At 44.3% G+C, this 16989-nt stretch overlaps 1 protein-coding gene across 1 annotated transcript in view; it reads right to left on the reverse strand.

The window, feature by feature from the left end:
* Positions 1 to 16989, reverse strand: part of ptprn2 (protein tyrosine phosphatase receptor type N2) — a 724318-nt gene that overhangs the window by 81658 nt on the left and 625671 nt on the right. The window contains exon 14 of the mRNA XM_055664540.1: positions 2664 to 2858. Within this exon, the coding sequence (XP_055520515.1) occupies positions 2664 to 2858 (195 nt within the window). The remainder of the gene's footprint in view (positions 1 to 2663; positions 2859 to 16989) is intronic.

The raw sequence follows: 16989 nt of genomic DNA on the forward strand, positions 1-16989 counted from the left end.
CATTCACTGTGTGGTTCCTGGCCATGTTAGACTTTACAAAATGTAACGCCTCACATTTCTCTGTATTAAATTCCACCAACCATTCAATGGTTCAATGTACATTTTGTCACATGTACATAGGTATAGTGAAATTCCTTTTTTGCATAATGTTCAGTACAAAAGTTACAATACATAGGCACAGTCATACCTGGGTATAAAGTGTAGGTTTAGTAGATTATACTGAGACACTACACATGTGCCACTCTGTTTCTGGCACCATTTTGGATGATTCAAGTCCAAAGTGGTTAAAAATGGAGAGTCTTAGCTTGGCCATGAAGGGCCTTTGTCCTGGTGGTGGCAGTGGGTCGGAGTTGCAGGTCCGGCCTGATCTACCCAGTACATAATGGTCTACTTGGTTGGTACCATTCCACCATCCGATACTTTCATTCTCCACACCACTGTTGTTGAGTGGCTGCAGTGTGCACCACCTACACAGTGCACTGTAGTTGTTGCTGTGAGCCACACCGAGAGCACCTCCCAAATCCCTTTCAGAAGCAGTACAATGGCAGCAGATGCATGGAAACACCACCACCACCTACAGGTTCCCAGAGGAGGACAGTGCACCATCGGTCATGATGTGGCAATGTTGGAACTGATAGCAAACAGTTCACATGAAGAAAGACACTGAAAATAGACACAAAATGCTGGAGTAACTCAGCGGGCCAGGCAGCATCTCTGGAGAAATGAAATAGGTGACATTTCGGGGCGAGACCCTTTTTCAGACTGAGAGTCAGGGGAAAGGGAAACTAGAGGTATGAAACGGTACAGTTTACAACCAAACGGTATGAACATTGACGTCTCTAATTTCAAGTAACCTTTGTATTCCTTCTCTCTCTGTCCACAGTTTAAGGATAAGGGGGAAATCTTTTAGGACCGAGATGAGAAAAACATTTTTCACACAGAGAGTGGTGAATCTCTGGAATTCTCTGCCACAGAAGGTAGTTGAGGCCAGTTCATTGGCTATATTTAAGAGGGAGTTAGATGTGGCCCTTGTGGCTAAAGGGATCAGGGGGTATGGAGAGAAGGCAGGTACAGGATACTTAGTTGGATGATCAGCCATGATCATATTGAATGGCGGTGCAAGGCTCGAAGGGCCGAATGGCCTACTCCTGCACCTATTTTCTATGTTTTTATGTTTCCCCCACCCTAGACGTCCTGCTAGTTTCCACTGGTCATATGTCTCCTTCTATAGCCAACAATGGATCATTGTGGGCTCCACCCTTCCTGGGTCATCGGTGCTGGCTCTGGCTTGTTCTGTACCTTTTCATGACCTCTGGTTTCCCTCTTCCCTGACTCTCAGAATGAAGTGCTTGAAAGGACACAATGTTGTTCATAGTTCAATTGTAGCTTCCCAAAGGAACTGGATAAGTGTCTGAGAGGAAATAATTTGTAGAGTAATGCCCCTGTCCCGCTTAGTAAACCTGAACGGAAACCTCTGGAGACTTTGTGCCCCACCCAAGGTTTCCGTGCGGTTCCTGGAGGTTTTTTGTCAGTCTCCCTAATGGTCCAAAGTGGTTTCCACTTCTTCTATGTTCCGGCGATTTTTACAAAAAAATGCAAAACCGGCCGCGCCAAAAATAAGGTTGCCGTTTTAAAAATCGATAATTTTAATCGAAGCTGGTTGCGATGCTAGTTGAAGGTGGTTGCTGTATAGCATCGCAAACGGCTTCGACTAAAAAATTAACTATTTTTAAAACGGCGACCTATTTTTAGTCGCGGCCGGTTTTGAATTTTTTTAAATAAATTGAAGAAGCGGAAACCACATTATCTGCTAATCATCTCCCACAGTAGCAAAGATACATATACACAGTGGCTATGTTGCTGTAGGTGAGAATGTCCTTGTTCTGTTTGGGACATGTGAAAATACAACACTCTTGATGATACATAAAATTATGAGAGATAGGGTAGACAATCAGAATCTTTTTAGACAGTCAGAAATATCCAACACTAGGCGAGAGGGGTAAGTTTAATGGCGCCTGGAACGCATTGCCAGGGGTGGGCGCCTGGAAGGCATTGCCAGGGGTGGTGGTGGAGGCAGATATGATAGTGGAGCTCATGATACGTACATAGAAGTGCAGGGAATAACCATATAACAATTACAGCACGGAAACAGGCCATCTCGGCCCTACAAGTCCGTGCCGAACAATTTTTTTTTCCCCTTAGTCCCACCTGCCTGCACTCATACCATAACCCTCCATTCCCTTCTCATCCACATGCCTATCCAATTTATTTTTAAATGATACCAATGAACCTGCCTCCACCACTTCCACTGGAAGCTCATTCCACAGCGCTACCACTCTCTGAGTAAAGAAGTTCCCCCTCATGTTACCCCTAAACTTCTGTCCCTTAATTCTGAAGTCATGTCCTCTTGTTTGAATCTTCCCTATTCTCAAAGGGAAAAGCTTGTCCACATCAACTCTGTCTATCCCTCTCATCATTTTAAAGACCTCTATCAAGTTCCCCCTTAACCTTCTAACTTATTCAACCTATCTCTGTAACTTAGTTGTTGAATAGGGGGATATGGATAATTTACAGGCAGATGAGATCAGTTTAACTAAGGTGCAAGCATTGTGGGGCTGAAGGGCCCGTTCCTGAGCTACGTTCTATGAAAGCTGAATGATTACCAGTATCATGTGTCCGGTGGAGATGTCCATGTTGGACTGGACAGGCTCCTCACACCAGGACGAGGTGCTGCTCCGCGTGGAGGGGCTGGGCTGGGGGCCGTCGCTGAACTGAGAGGAGACGCTGTTGATGCGAGAGGCGTGGGCCGTCTCCTGCCGTTCCGACGTCTTGATCGCCATCCGCTGGCGGCACAGCTCCTGAATCAGAGGGAGAGAAAAATTAACCAGTTGGAGTTTATCCAGGGATTGTACTCTCAGACAGCAGTCATTTGGGAAGCAGGCGGGATCTCTGCCGGTGCTATCAAGATGGGCCTGATTGGGTTCGAGTGTGAAAGTGAAGTGTGGCAATGAGCATCAATCGGCAGCTTTCCCCACACCAGCTCTCAGCCACCAGAAAGCATTGGCTGCCATCCAGGAAATAAACGCTAACATCTTCATCAAACACTCACATGCCCAGAAAATTAAGTAAATTCCTTTCAGTTCCTGATCCTTCTTTCATGTGTAACACTTGAAGCAAACAGACAACCCTGGAGATACACAGCAGTCTTCTGGAAATGGTAACAGAGTCAATGTTTCAGGCTAGCAAACCTTCCTTACCATTAGACCATAAGGCATATGAGCAGATAGTTCATATGTTCATAAGTTACAGGAGCAGAATAAGGTCATTTGGCCCATCAAGTTTCCTCTGCCATTCAATCATGGCTGATTTATTTTTCCCACAAATGGAAACATCCGCTCCATACCCACTCTATCTAGGCCTTTCTTTTTTCGGTAGGTTTCAATGAGATACCCCCTCATCCTTCTAAACTCCACCGGGTACAGGCCCAGAGCCATCAAATGCTCACTGACTTAAAACATGAACTCTGTTTCTTTTGGAACAGATACCTTTCCTTGCTAAATCCCCAAAAAAAGATTCCACGCTGTTCAGCAGATCAAGCTGCAACTGTGGAATAAAGTCAATGTTTCAGCTTGGCGATCATTTAGTATAAACAGACTTATCATCTTCTGCATTGCACAGCACAGCAAAACTCACCAGCACCTCAAGAAATTAGCAAGGTGTCGGAATAAGTTATACCTTTTATAATATGATACAATATTGGCACAGTGCCAGAGGCCCAGGTTCCATCCTGACCATGGGTGCTGTCTATGTGGAGCTTGCATGAACACGTGGGTTTCCTCAGGATGTTCCAATTTCCTTCCACATCCCAAAGACAAGTGGGCCGGCCCAAGGACATAGGCCGCATTTGGAGTACTGTGAGCAAATATGGGCCCCCCATGTCTGAGGAAGGATATGCTGGCTCTGGAGAGGGTCCAGAGGAGGTTTACAAGAATGAATCCAGGAATAAGTGGATTACCAGATGAAGAGTGTTTGACAGCACTGGGTCTGTACTCGTTGGTGGTTAGAAGGTTGAAGGGGTACCTCATTGAAACTTCCAGATTAATGAAAAGCATACAGTGGATGTGGAGAGGGTGTTTCCGTTGGTGGGAGAGTCTAGGACCAGAGGTCATAGCCTCAGAATTAAAGACCACTCTTTTAGAAAGGAGGTGAGGAGGAACTTCTTTAGTCAGAGGGTAGTTAACCTGTGAAACATTGCCACAGAGGACTGTGGAGGCCAAGTCAGTGGATATTTTTAAGGCAGGGACAGACAAATTATTGATTAGAATGACTGTCAAGGGTTAAGGGCAAGGAGAAGGTAGGAAAATGGGATGAGGAGGCAGAGATCAGCCATGATTGAATGACAGAGTAGACTCGATGAGCTGAATGGCCTAATCTACTCCTGTAACTTGTGAATTTGTGAAGTGGGTTGGCAGATTAATTGGCTTCTGCAAATTGCCCCAGTGTGGAGGTGAATGGAGGAGAATATGGGATGATAGAGAATTTGTGTGAACAGGAGATCAATGGTCGGCATAGACTCGATGGGCCGAAGGGCCTATTTCCATGCTGCATCTGTCAATTCAATTCAAATATGTTGGCAGGCATTCCTCCAGGCAGTGTCACAATGGCCTGGCATTGTCACCAATTATTGCATCGAGCAAGTCCAAGTTCCTCATTTGTTGCATCTTTTTGTTTCCAAATTGTTTACTGTCAATGTATCTCCAAAGTCTCCCACAACACAGAGGTCAATAACTTGGGGTGATCGGTTTAGGTTAACTGCTAGAAGGATTAGAGAGGAACTGAGCGCAAATAATTGTACTTAATAAATGACAGGCATCTGTAATTCATTGGCCAAAGCAGTGACAAAGGCAGAAATATCAGCAGCATTTTTTAAACAAGTGGGTGATCACTTGGGAGAAGAGCTGCAACATGCAGGGCAGTGGAGCAGGGGCTGGGAAATGGAATTATCTAAGGATTTTCTTTGGCTGGTGTGGACTCAATGCAGTGAATGACCCTTCTTTTGTACTGAACATTTCTAGGATTCTATGAATGCAACATTTACTGTCATTAAAAAGCAGACAACTCTACATTCATGTTGCAATCCTTTCATCCATTGAAAAAATCACTTGAAGAACTGTAATTCAGTGTTGGAATGAAGAGAGTGGAGACTAATGCAGCCACATTGATTCCTTTCCATTCACGAGGTATGAATGCCAGTGGTGAAGGCAGTATTTATCATCTGTGAATGATGAGGCAGTAATGGGGAAAATGGTCTGGTGCCACACATATACGTGAGACTGAGTGGCAGATTCCCTTTCCTACAGGACTTTAGAGAATGCATGGTTTTACGGGAGGAGGAGGACTTGTTGGATACAATATTTGTAGCTGAATGGACATAAACTACACATACAGCATGGAAACAGGACCTCTGGCACAACAAATCTACGCCAACCATCCATCGTTTATACTAGTTCTAGTAGTTTAGTTTATTGTCACGTGTACCAAGGTACAGTGAAAAGCTTTTTGTTGCATGCTCATCAGTCAGTGGAAAGACTATACATGATTACAGTCGAGCCGTCCACATTGCACAGATACAGGATAAAGGGAATGATGTTTAGTGCAAGATAAATTCTAGTGAAGTCTGATAAAAGATAGTCTGAAGTACATGATAAAAGATTGGTTCTATGTTATGCCACGTCCTCACCCACTCTCTACACACTAGGGGCAATTTACAGAGGGCCAATTAACCTACAAACCTGCACACATTTGGAATGTGGGAGGAAACCGGAGCACCCAGAGGAAACACACACCTTCACGAGGAGAACGTGTAAACTCCACACGGACAGCAGCTGAGGTCAGGATCAAACAGCAGTGACACAGCAGCTCCACCATCTGCGTCACTGAACTGCCCTTGCATGAAGATGTTTGTGTGGTGCAGGACTCAACTGCCTCGAATAAGCACAGCACAAGAATAGGCCCTTTGGCCTACAATTTATTCATCGAACATGCCAAAAAATAAATGTAGATGCTGCCTCACCCGCTGAGTTCCTCCAGCATTTTTGTCTACCTTTGATTTTCCAGCATCTGTAGTTCTTTCTTAAACCAAAATAAATGAATCTCATCTGCCAGCACATGATCTGTATCCCTGCATGTCCATGTGCCTATCAAAAAGCCTCTTAAACTCCACTATTGTCTCTGCCTCCACCAGCGCCCATGCACCCACTTCTCTCTGTGTCTAAAACTTACCCCCCACATCTACTTTAAATGTTGCTCCTTTCACCCTCGATGCCCTCTAATGTTTGACCATTCCATCCTAGGGAAAAGGCTCTAATTGTCTAACTATCTATGCCTCAGCTGTCAGGTCTTCCCTCATCCTCTGTGTTGTACCAGAGAAAATAATCCAAGTTTGTCTGGTTAAGTAATAGTGACTTAAACTGGGATCCAGGCAGATTCCTCTTTGCACTTAAAGAGCCAGAAATGAAGAAATAAATTCTGCAATAACTGGAGAAGGCATTTGACAAGGTGTCATGTGAAAGGCAGGTGTCCAAGAGCTCGTGGTATTGGGGGAAGTGTGTTAGCATGGATTGCAAACTGAATCAGAATAAATTCAGGATGGAAGGATGCAACTAATTGAGGGGCACAGTGGTACAGCTGGTAGAGCTGCTGCTTCACAACACCAGAGACCCAGGTATGATCCTGACCCTGTCCGCTGCCTGTGTGGAGTTTGCATGTTTTTTTGCGACTTCATGGGTCTCCTTCGGGTGCACCGGTTTCCTTTCACATCCCAAAGACGTGTGGGTTTGCTGGTTAATTGGCCTCTGTAAATTGCCCCTAGTACACAGGGACTGGATGATAACGTGACATAACATAGAACTAGTGTGAACAGGCAATTGGTGGTGTGGACCCGGTGAGCTGCAGGGCCTGTTTCCATGCTGAATTTTTCAATGAATCAATTGAGTGTCCTAATCTTGGCCCTTAATTATTTACTATCTATATTGATGACTCGGAAGAATGGGGCAAGGTATCTAAGTTTGCTGATAACACAAAAGTAGCTGGGAGGGGATATTACAATGAGGGTATTTGGACTCAGTAACAGGATATGGGCAGGTTGAGTGAGTTGTTGAAACTTAAAGAACAGAATTTAATTTTGGAAAGTGTGAGGTCATGCAAATCAAAAGGTTTACTATTATCTAAATGCAGAAAAATACCAATGAGTAAAGTACAGAGGCATCCATGTGAAAATGTATATTATTAACGATAGGTATGTGCACAAGTAATAAGAAGGTAAGAGGCAGCGGTAGAGTTGGTGGCTTAAACCGCCAGAGATCAGGTTCGATCCTGACTGCAGCTACTGTACGTTCTCACTGTGACCGCATGGGTTTTAGAAACATAGAAACATAGAAATTAGGTGCAGGAGTAGGCCATTCGGCCCTTCGAGCCTGCACCGCCATTCAATCTGATCATGGCTGATCATCCAACTCAGTATCCTGTACCTGCCTTCTCTCCATACCCCCTGATCCCCTTAGCCACAAGGGCCACATCTAACTCCCTCTTAAATATAGCCAATGAACTGGCCTCAACTACTCTCTGTGGCAGAGAGTTCCAGAGATTCACCACTCTCTGTGTGAAAAAAGTTCTTCTCATCTCGCTTTTAAAGGATTTCCCCCTTATCCTTAAGCTGTGACCCCTTTTCCTGGACTTCCCCAACATCGGGAACAATCTTCCTGCATCTAGCCTGTCCAACCCCTTAAGAATTTTGTAAGTTTCTATAAGATCCCCTCTCAATCTTCTAAATTCTAGAGAGTATAAACCAAGTCTATCCAGTCTTTCTTCATAAGACAGTCCTGACATCCCAGGAATCAGTCTGGTGAACCGTCTCTGCACTCCCTCTATGGCAATAATGTCCTTCCTCAGATTTGGAGACCAAAACTGTACGCAATACTCCAGGTGTGGTCTCACCAAGACCCTGTACAACTGCAGTAGAACCTCCCTGCTCCTATACTCAAATCCTTTTGCAATGAAAGCTAACATACCATTCACTTTCTTTACTGCCTGCTGCACCTGCATGCCTACCTTCAATGACTGGTGTACCATGACTCCCAGGTCTCGCTGCATCTCCCCCTTTCCCAATCGGGGGAGATGCAGCGAGACCTTTTCTCGGGATGCTCCGGTTTGCTCCCACCCTCCAAAGATGAGCAGGTTTGTAGGTTAATTGACTTGGTAAAATAGTAAAGTGGCCCACTGTGTGTAGGATAGTGTTAGTGTGCGTGTATCGGTGGTCGGTGTGGGCTCAGTGGGCAAAGGGCCTATTTCCACGCAGCATCTTTGAACTAAACAAAATAAGTGGTATATTGACCCTCATTGCAAGAGTTGGAGTTTTGAAACAGAGAATCCGATTACAATTGTATGAGGTATTGGTAAGGATATACCTCAAGGACAACGCAAAGTGTTGGACTCCTTAATTAAGTTAAGATATATACTCCAGAAGACAGTTACTCGGATAATTGTTGGGATGAGGGAGTGGTCCTATCTTGAAAGACTGAAGAGGGTAAATCTGTGCTTTTTGGAGTTTGGAATAATGAAGTTTGATTTAATCGATACATTACAGGAGGCACGGCAAGGTCGATGTTGAGATGTTGCCCCACCAATGGGAGCGTCCTGAACAAGTAGAGCCTTGAACATAGTTACAAGATGTGGGGTGGGGTGGTCATTTAATACTGAGGCACATAGGACAATCCTCTCACAGAGGCTGGTGAATCCCTGGAATTCTCTTCTCTGGACGGTGGTGGATGTCAGATCACTGGAGGTATTTAACGGGAGGGTAGATGTATTTTTGAAAAATGAGTGAACTGATAGCCATGGGGAATGGGGGGGGGGGGGGGGGGGGGGGTCACAGAAGGGAAATTGAGGCCTGTGGCAGATGGTCCATGGCTATGTTGAATTGTGGGGCAGGTTTGAGGGATCGAGTGGCCTACTCCAGGTCCTATTTTCTTGTCCTCTTGTGCTTTATAGTGAAAAAGCAAGCAGCAGAGTGTCATATAGGTAGCAGGTCACAGCAGAGACAGCCTGAAGGATCCTGAGAGATTGGTTTTCTGAGAGAGAGCATTATGCTGACACTGACCCTCAGGGGCATGTTTGTGTTTGTCTGTTGCCTGAGGTTTGTCTCGCGTTCCGAGTTGCATGGAATCATTCAGGCATTTTGATAACACTCCTTTAATGTCATTGCAATGGAACAGGCAGATTTCAAGTTGGCAGCTTGCTAATCCAGCAAAGTTTGATTGCAATGTTATAACTTGGTCCAAAAACCTAACAGAACCAAGGGTGCATCCTCCGCCAACCAATTGCAAAGATACTGTTCAAATCATATATTTGGCAAAAGTTTCAAGGGAGCAGTGGTCAGCTTTTACTTCATGGTCTGTCATTAAGCAGATGTTAATGTCACAGGACAGTGTAATATTATATTAGATTAGAGGTACAGCATGGAAACAGGCTCTTTGGCCCATTGATCCACGCCAACCATTGGTCATCCGTCCACACTTCACTTCCTACCGACGAGGGGCAACTTACAGAGACCAATTAACCTACAAACCCGCACGTCTTTGGGATGTGGGAGTATACGGGAGTACCTGCAGGAAACTCCATACAGACAGCAACCGTGGTCAGGTTCGAACCCGGGCCTCTGGTGCTGAAAGACAGCAACTCTACCACTGTGCCACTGTGCTGCCATTGATAAAGTCTAACATTTTCCAGTTCTGGTGAAAGGTCACTGACCTGAAATGTTAATTAATTTCTTACTCTGTGAATGCTATCTGATTGGTAGGGTGCTTCCAGCACTGTCCAGGCCTAGAGAGAGTGGATGTGGAGAGGATACTTCCAGTGGTGGGAGAGTCTAGGACGAGAGGGCACAGCCTCAGAATGAAAGGACGTACCTTTAGAATGGGGATGAGAAGGCATTTCTTTAACCAGAGAGTGGTGAATCTGTGGAATTCATTGCCACAGACCGCGGCGGAGGCCAAGTCAATGGATTTTTTAAAGCGGATATTGATAGGTTCTTGATGAGTAAGGTCATCCAAGGTAACGGAGAGAATGCAGGGGAATGAAGTCGAGAGAATAGATCAGCCATGATGGGCCGAATGGCCCAAATCTGATGGACTTGATGTGCTGATTGGCCCAAATCTGCTCCTACTACTTATGAACTATTAACATTAGTTCAGATTTCTAGCATCCACAATTTTCGCTTTGATCACCCCCTCGGCATTTTAATTGTTAATTAAGGAACGTCACAAAAATATACAGTCGTAACTGCCAACAATCTCCAGAGGCGTTCATAACCAGGCAACGTTTCATCACCAAAGGTATTTTGACAGTAAGATACCAAAAACCATTTGACGACTGTGTAGCAAATGAAGCCAGCAACTGAGAAACTTTGATTTATTCAGTGTAATAACTGGTGTCAATGCTGGGCATTTTCTTTCTGCCAGGAGGATGGATTGGCAGCATTTTGTTTCATTTTACAAAATGCGTTGCTCACTTCTGACACTTCACTGGTTATTTGAAGTGCCGATTAACACCAGGAAGACACAAATCCACCAAAGATGAGTTCTAAAGTGTGACAAAGTTGGGAGGGTTTGGGTGAAATCCAGTTTGCCTTGTCTTTCCCAGTTCTAGTGTAAGGCCCAGGATCTAAAACATTGAAAACATTCAAACTAATGCACTACAATGCCGAGAACTATACGTTGTACTCCGTATCTTCCCCTTTGCTTCATCTATTGTATTTGAGTTTGACTTGATTGTACTCATGTATTGAATCGTTTGGATAGCATGAAAAACAAAGCTTTTCATTGTACCTCAGAGCATGTGACAATAATAAAAAACGTAACCTAAATCGAACCATTCCACAGATGCTGCCTAACCTGCTGAATGCTTCGTACATTTTCTGTTTATATTTTAGACCCTTTCCCTGACCTATCTTTCAGCCTGTCCGACCATTCTATTAGATAATTGTTGATCTGCGACCTGGCCCCATTAGTTATTATTTTCTTCATCTCCCTGCATAACTTTAATTGATAAAAATGTACCAATGTGAAATTGATAATGGACAACGAACGTGGCATGAAGTGCCGTTTCCAAAATTCATACTCCAGACCTGGCCTAAGTGCTTAAAGTTGATACTAATTCGCCTGACTTCTAGATTTTCACCATTGACATAGAACACCACAGATCAGCACAGCACAGTACAGGAACAAGCCCATTTGGCCATTAATGCCAAATTAAACTAATTCCCTCTGCCTACACATAATCCATAACCCTCCATTCCCTGGATATTCATATGCCTAAATAAAAACCTCTTAAATTCCACTATTGTATCTAGGCTTAAAGCTTAGGACAGCACAGTGGTGCAGTGGTAGGGTTTCTGCCTCAGATGTAGACTTCAGAGATACAACCCGGAAACAGGTCCTTTGGCCCACCGAGTCCACACTGACCAGTTATCACCCCGTACACTGTCTCATTTCTGCACACTAGGGACAATTTACAATTATATCATCGAAGCCAATTAACCTACAAATCTGTACACCTGTGGAGCGTGGGAGAAAACCGGTGCTCCTGGAGAAAACCCACGCCGTCACAGGGAGAACGTACAAGCACTGTACAGACAGCGCCGGTAGTCAGGAACAAACCCGTGTCTTTGGCGTTGTAAGTCAGCAGCTCTACCGCTGCGTCACTGTGCTGCCTTTAATTTCTGGTGACGATACTACAGGAAGGATGTGATTGCACTGGAGAGGGTGCAGAGGAAATTCACCAGGATTTGCGACTAGGATGCAATCGTTCAGTCATGAGGAGAGACTTAATAGGTTGGGTTTGTTTGCCTTGGGGCAGAGAAGTCTGAGGAGAGACCTGACATACAAAATTATAAGATGTATAGCTAGAGTAGACTGGTGGTGATCTGGTAACTCCCACGTACATTAACAATATAAATAATTACAGGAGCTTCAAACATCGAACATCGAGCAGCAAGGAATTTGAAACAGTCTGAAGAAGGGTCCCGACCTGAAATGTCACCTATCCATGTTCTCCAGCGACACTGTCTAACCTGCTGAGTTACTCCAGCACTTTCTGTCTTTTTGTGTAAACTAGACCTGCAGTTCCTTGTTTCAACGAGGAATTCATTGTCGGTAATTCTTTACTTGGCCTCTGATCACAACAGTGTTTTATATTATGATTTACAAACAAGGCACTCTGCTTTCCTTCTTTTAAAGAAGGTGTTTTAAACACTTTTCATCGTTTTATTTACGGAGGCATCTACTGACTCAGTTATACGCCTGGGTCTGAAGTTGCTCCCGGTACTGAGGAATTCACAACCTCTACGTGTAACTCATGGATCTGACTCTTGATCAGTCATCGATCCTACGTTACATAGACACAAGGAACTGCAGATGCTGGAATCTTGAGCAAAATGCAAAGTGCTGGAGGAACTCAGAGGGTCAGGTGCATCTGTCGAGGGGATGGAAAGACAACCTTTTGGGTCAGGATCCTTCTTCAGACTATCTGAAGAAGGGATCCCAACCCGAAAAGTCGCCTATCCATTTCCTCCACAGATGCTGCCTGACCCGCTGAGTTCCTCCTGCACTTTGCGTTTTGCTCATTGATTCCATGTTAATACCAGAAAAAGATTTGTCATCATATTTTCCTCAATGGTTACAGGTACGTCACTAACAGAAACATGCTAATTTCTGATCTGATGTCCAAAACATGCCTCACTAGACTGCTGATGTGGACAACTCCAGTAGGTCCTGCATTTGCTACCTGGACTGATGATCCTGTCTCTCACTAGGTTGAAAATGCTTCCCATTTGCTTTAATTGCTGCCTCTCATCTTTCCTAACCTGCAAGTCAGCTTGTTCCAAGTTCAATCCCACAACAAGATGACACAGGTTAACAGCTCTGTCAGAGCAAAACCAGTAGTAGAGTGCAGGATCACAGTATCTAAACATGAAACAGTATGCACGTAATATATTTATTTATTGCTCATATTCTATGTCGCTCTTTTAGGGAGATGCTAACTGCATTTTGTTGTCTCTGTACTGTACACTGCACGATGACAATAAAGTTTGAATCTGAGCTTAGTCCATTCATGACTCGTCATGAAAGTAGAGTAACTTCGTTTTTTCTCGTTTACTTTAGTTTATTGAGGCGGCTGATCGGGAGGTCCGGGCCGCTGAGGAGGAGGATGTTCACCGTCGGGGATCGGCGTCGGCGTTCCACCAGCCCGGCGTGAGGGCCTGAACATCGGGCCACCCGGGGCGGCGACTGCGGGTGCTCGGAAGGCCCAGACCACGGATGAACATCTGGGAAGATCGGAGGGGAGGCTGGCTGGACAATGGTGCCTTCCTCACCTTGGTGCCACTGTGTTATGTTGTGTCGTGGACTTTCTGTGTTTGTGCTTTTTTTTAAATTATATTTTATTTTTTAAATATGTTTTAATATTTATTATTTATTTATTTTTATGATACTGACTGTAAAGGGAAATTCATATTGTTGTCTCTAATTGAGACAATGACAATAAATTTGAATACAATACAATACAATACAATTGTCATGTGTACCGAGGTAGAGCCGAGGTAGAGTGAAAAGCTTTTTGTTAGAGGGCACAATCGGATGCAAGGCATTTTTTAACATAATCTATCTGTGGCCTTATTGGAAGCAGGGTGGTATGGAAGAATCAATATGTTTGAGACATTATATCAGATCAAAATCTTAAATAAATCCATGGTGAAATGTGGTCCACTGGGCCACACTATTTCTGCCAGTATCCCAGTTCCAATCTTTAGCTATCACACTAATGCCCACCTGCCTGGCTTCAATTCACTTTGATAGAGCAGGAGGAAATGACTAGAACATTTTAGGCAAAAACCTACGTACATGGACTTGTTGCAAAGGCTACATTGGCCATTTTCACAAACCTGATGGTGTCTCTTCTGGTATTCCTCTCCTTGCTGGAAAACTGCACATATGGACCCAGCTTTCACCAGCTCTTTATTAGTGTTCGGCCAGTGGATGCAACTTCTGGCCATGCTCTCTTTACTGACGCCTCCAGTCTGTTCAGCTTGTCTACAATTATTGGCCTGAGAACGTGGCTTGGAATGATTATTTGACATGGCCATTTCAAACATGGTTGATAATTCAAACCCACTATTATACAATGGCTCACAAAGTGCTTGAGTACCGCAGCGGGTAAGGCAGTACATGAATAGGAGATGTTTCGGGTTGGGACTGAAGGGTCCTGACCTGAAATGCCACCTATCCATAATATCCAGAGATGCTGCCTGACCCAATGAATTACTCCAGCACTTTGTGTCCTTTTTTTGTAAACCAAAATCTGCAGTTCCTTGTTTCTACATTATAAAAAGGCTGTTGAACTTCATTTGGACATTTTTCTAGACTGATCCATCCTCTACTTTTGTATTTCTTCTTGCTGAATAATCTCATTGGCTCTATTTGGGAAATCCTCATGCAAAGTTAGAGTATGAACATCCAACTTCTGCAATCAATTACAAGTTGATTCATGAAGTAGCAGTTTCGGTTTTAGAGATTCAGAATGGAAACAGGCCCTCCGGCTCACTGAGTCCATGCCGACCATCGATGACGCGTTCACACTAGTTCAATGTCATCCAACTTCCGCATTTGTTCCCTACTCATTAGGCGCAATTTTGTAGTGGCCAATTAATCTATGGAACAGAGCAGGTAGATTTACAGTCTCTTGCCCAGAGTAGGTGAATCGAGGACCAGAGGACATAGGTTTAAGGTGAAGGGGAAAAGATTTAATAGGAATCTGAAGGGTAACCTTATCACACAAAAAAGGTGGTTGGTGTATGGAACAAGCTGCCAGAGGAGGTACTTGAGGCTGGGACTATCCCAACATTTAAGAAGCAGTTAGATAGGTCCATGGATAGGACAGGTTTGGAGGGATTTGGACCAAACACAGGCTGGTGGGACTAGTGTAGCTGGGACATGTTGGCAGGTGTGAGCAAGTTGGGCCAAAATACCTGTTTCCACACTGTATCACTCTATGACTCTAAATAATATTCCCTAAAGACATATGCAATAGATGTGTCTGGGCAGATTCACATAGCTTGGCAAGATGGGTAGATATGCAGCAGATGGAATTTATTGTGGATAAGCAGGAGGAAAAGTAAGGAACATACTTGCGTATTTACTGGAAGGATACCAAAAGAATGGTGAACAGTGAAATGTAAGGTTTTGAATATTTAATTTCCTAAAACGTAAATCAGATTGCTAAAGCTACATAAAGACAGCCCAATGGCAAGGGTATTACAAATAGACATGTTGTACCATGTAGTACCAGAATACTTGTAATATTCAAATAAATAATACACGGTTTAAGCAACTATGGAACCTGGAATGATTGGGTTAACATATGATGAGCGTTTGACAGCACTGGGCCTGTACTCGCTGGAGTTTAGAAGGTTGTGACAGACCTCATTGAAACTTACTGACTCGTGAAAGCCTGGATAGAGTGGATGTGGGGAGGATGTTTCCACCAGTAGGAGAGTCTCAAATCAGAGGGCACAGCCTGAGAATAAAAGGACCTTTTGAAAAGAGATGAGGAGGAATTTCTTTCGTCAGAGGGTGGTGAATCTGTTGAATTCATTGCTACAGAAGGCCATGGAGGCCATCCATGTGTATTTCTAAGGCAGTGATTGACATATTCTTGATCAGTACGGGTGTCAGGGGTTATGGGGAGAAGGCAGGAGAATGGTATAGAGGGAAAGATAGATCAGCCATGATTGAACGGCGGAGTAGACTTGATGGGCTTAATTGCCTATAATACTGCTCCTGTAACTTATGAGCTTATGAACTATTAATGAACCTGTGGGGCAGCACAGTGGTGCAGCTGGTAGAGCTGCTGCCTCACAGCGCCAGAGCTGCGGGTTTGATCCTGACCTCGGGTGCTCTCTGTAGGGAGTCTTTACATTCTTCCTGTGACCGCGTGATTTCCCTAGGTGTCCCAGTTTCCTCTCACGTCCCAAAGACATGCAGGTTTGTAGGTTAATTAGCTTCTGTAAATTGCCCCTAGTGCGTACAGAGTGGATGAAGAAGTGGGATAACATCGATTCATGGTTGGTATAGACTTGGTGGTGGGCCGAACCTGCGTGCATTATAGAAAGGCTATTAGAGTAACATAGAGGATACAAGTAAATTCAGCAAGATAAGGCCAGACACCAAAACAATAATTACGAGGAGAAACAATTGGTGCTGAGACTATTTTCATCTCTACTTAGATAGGCCATGATGTGATTTAAGAACAAATTTAATGTTTGGTTGTGAAAGGCTATTTCCTTGGATTAAAACGTTTAAATGTACAGCATGGAAACAGATCCTTTGATCCAGAGTCCATGTTGACCATCTGATCCCACTAGTTCTATGTTATCGTTTTCTCATCCATTACCTACATATCAAGTGCATTTGAGGCCAATGATTGTGCATGTCAGCATAGCTTTGGGGTGTAGGAGGAAACCGGACCACCCAGAGAAAACCCAGGAGGTTACAAGGAGAATGTGCAAACTCCACACAGACAGCACCCGAGGTCAGAATCGAACCTGTGCCTCTCACGCTGTGAGGCAGCGGTTCTACTTGCAGGTTGTGTGGTGAAGGAAGAAATAGAGGAAATGTATTGATGTGGGGGGGGCAAGGGGGGGGGGAGGGCGAGGGGGGGGGGGGGGGTGCTATTGATGGGGAGAGGGGTTAGTGGTGGAAGGAATTGTTGACATTTTGGATCAAGACCCTGCACCATCCTGAAGCAGGGTTCAACCCGAAATGCCGACAGCTCCTTTCCCACTCAGTTACTGCTTGACACAGTGAGTACTTACAGTGGCTTGTTATTTCATTCAGAATCTAGCATTTGCAGTATCTTGTATCTCAAAATGTATGTACC

Source organism: Leucoraja erinacea, chromosome 2, assembly GCF_028641065.1.
Source record: "Leucoraja erinacea ecotype New England chromosome 2, Leri_hhj_1, whole genome shotgun sequence".
In the NCBI taxonomy this organism is placed as follows: Eukaryota; Metazoa; Chordata; class Chondrichthyes; order Rajiformes; family Rajidae; genus Leucoraja; species Leucoraja erinaceus.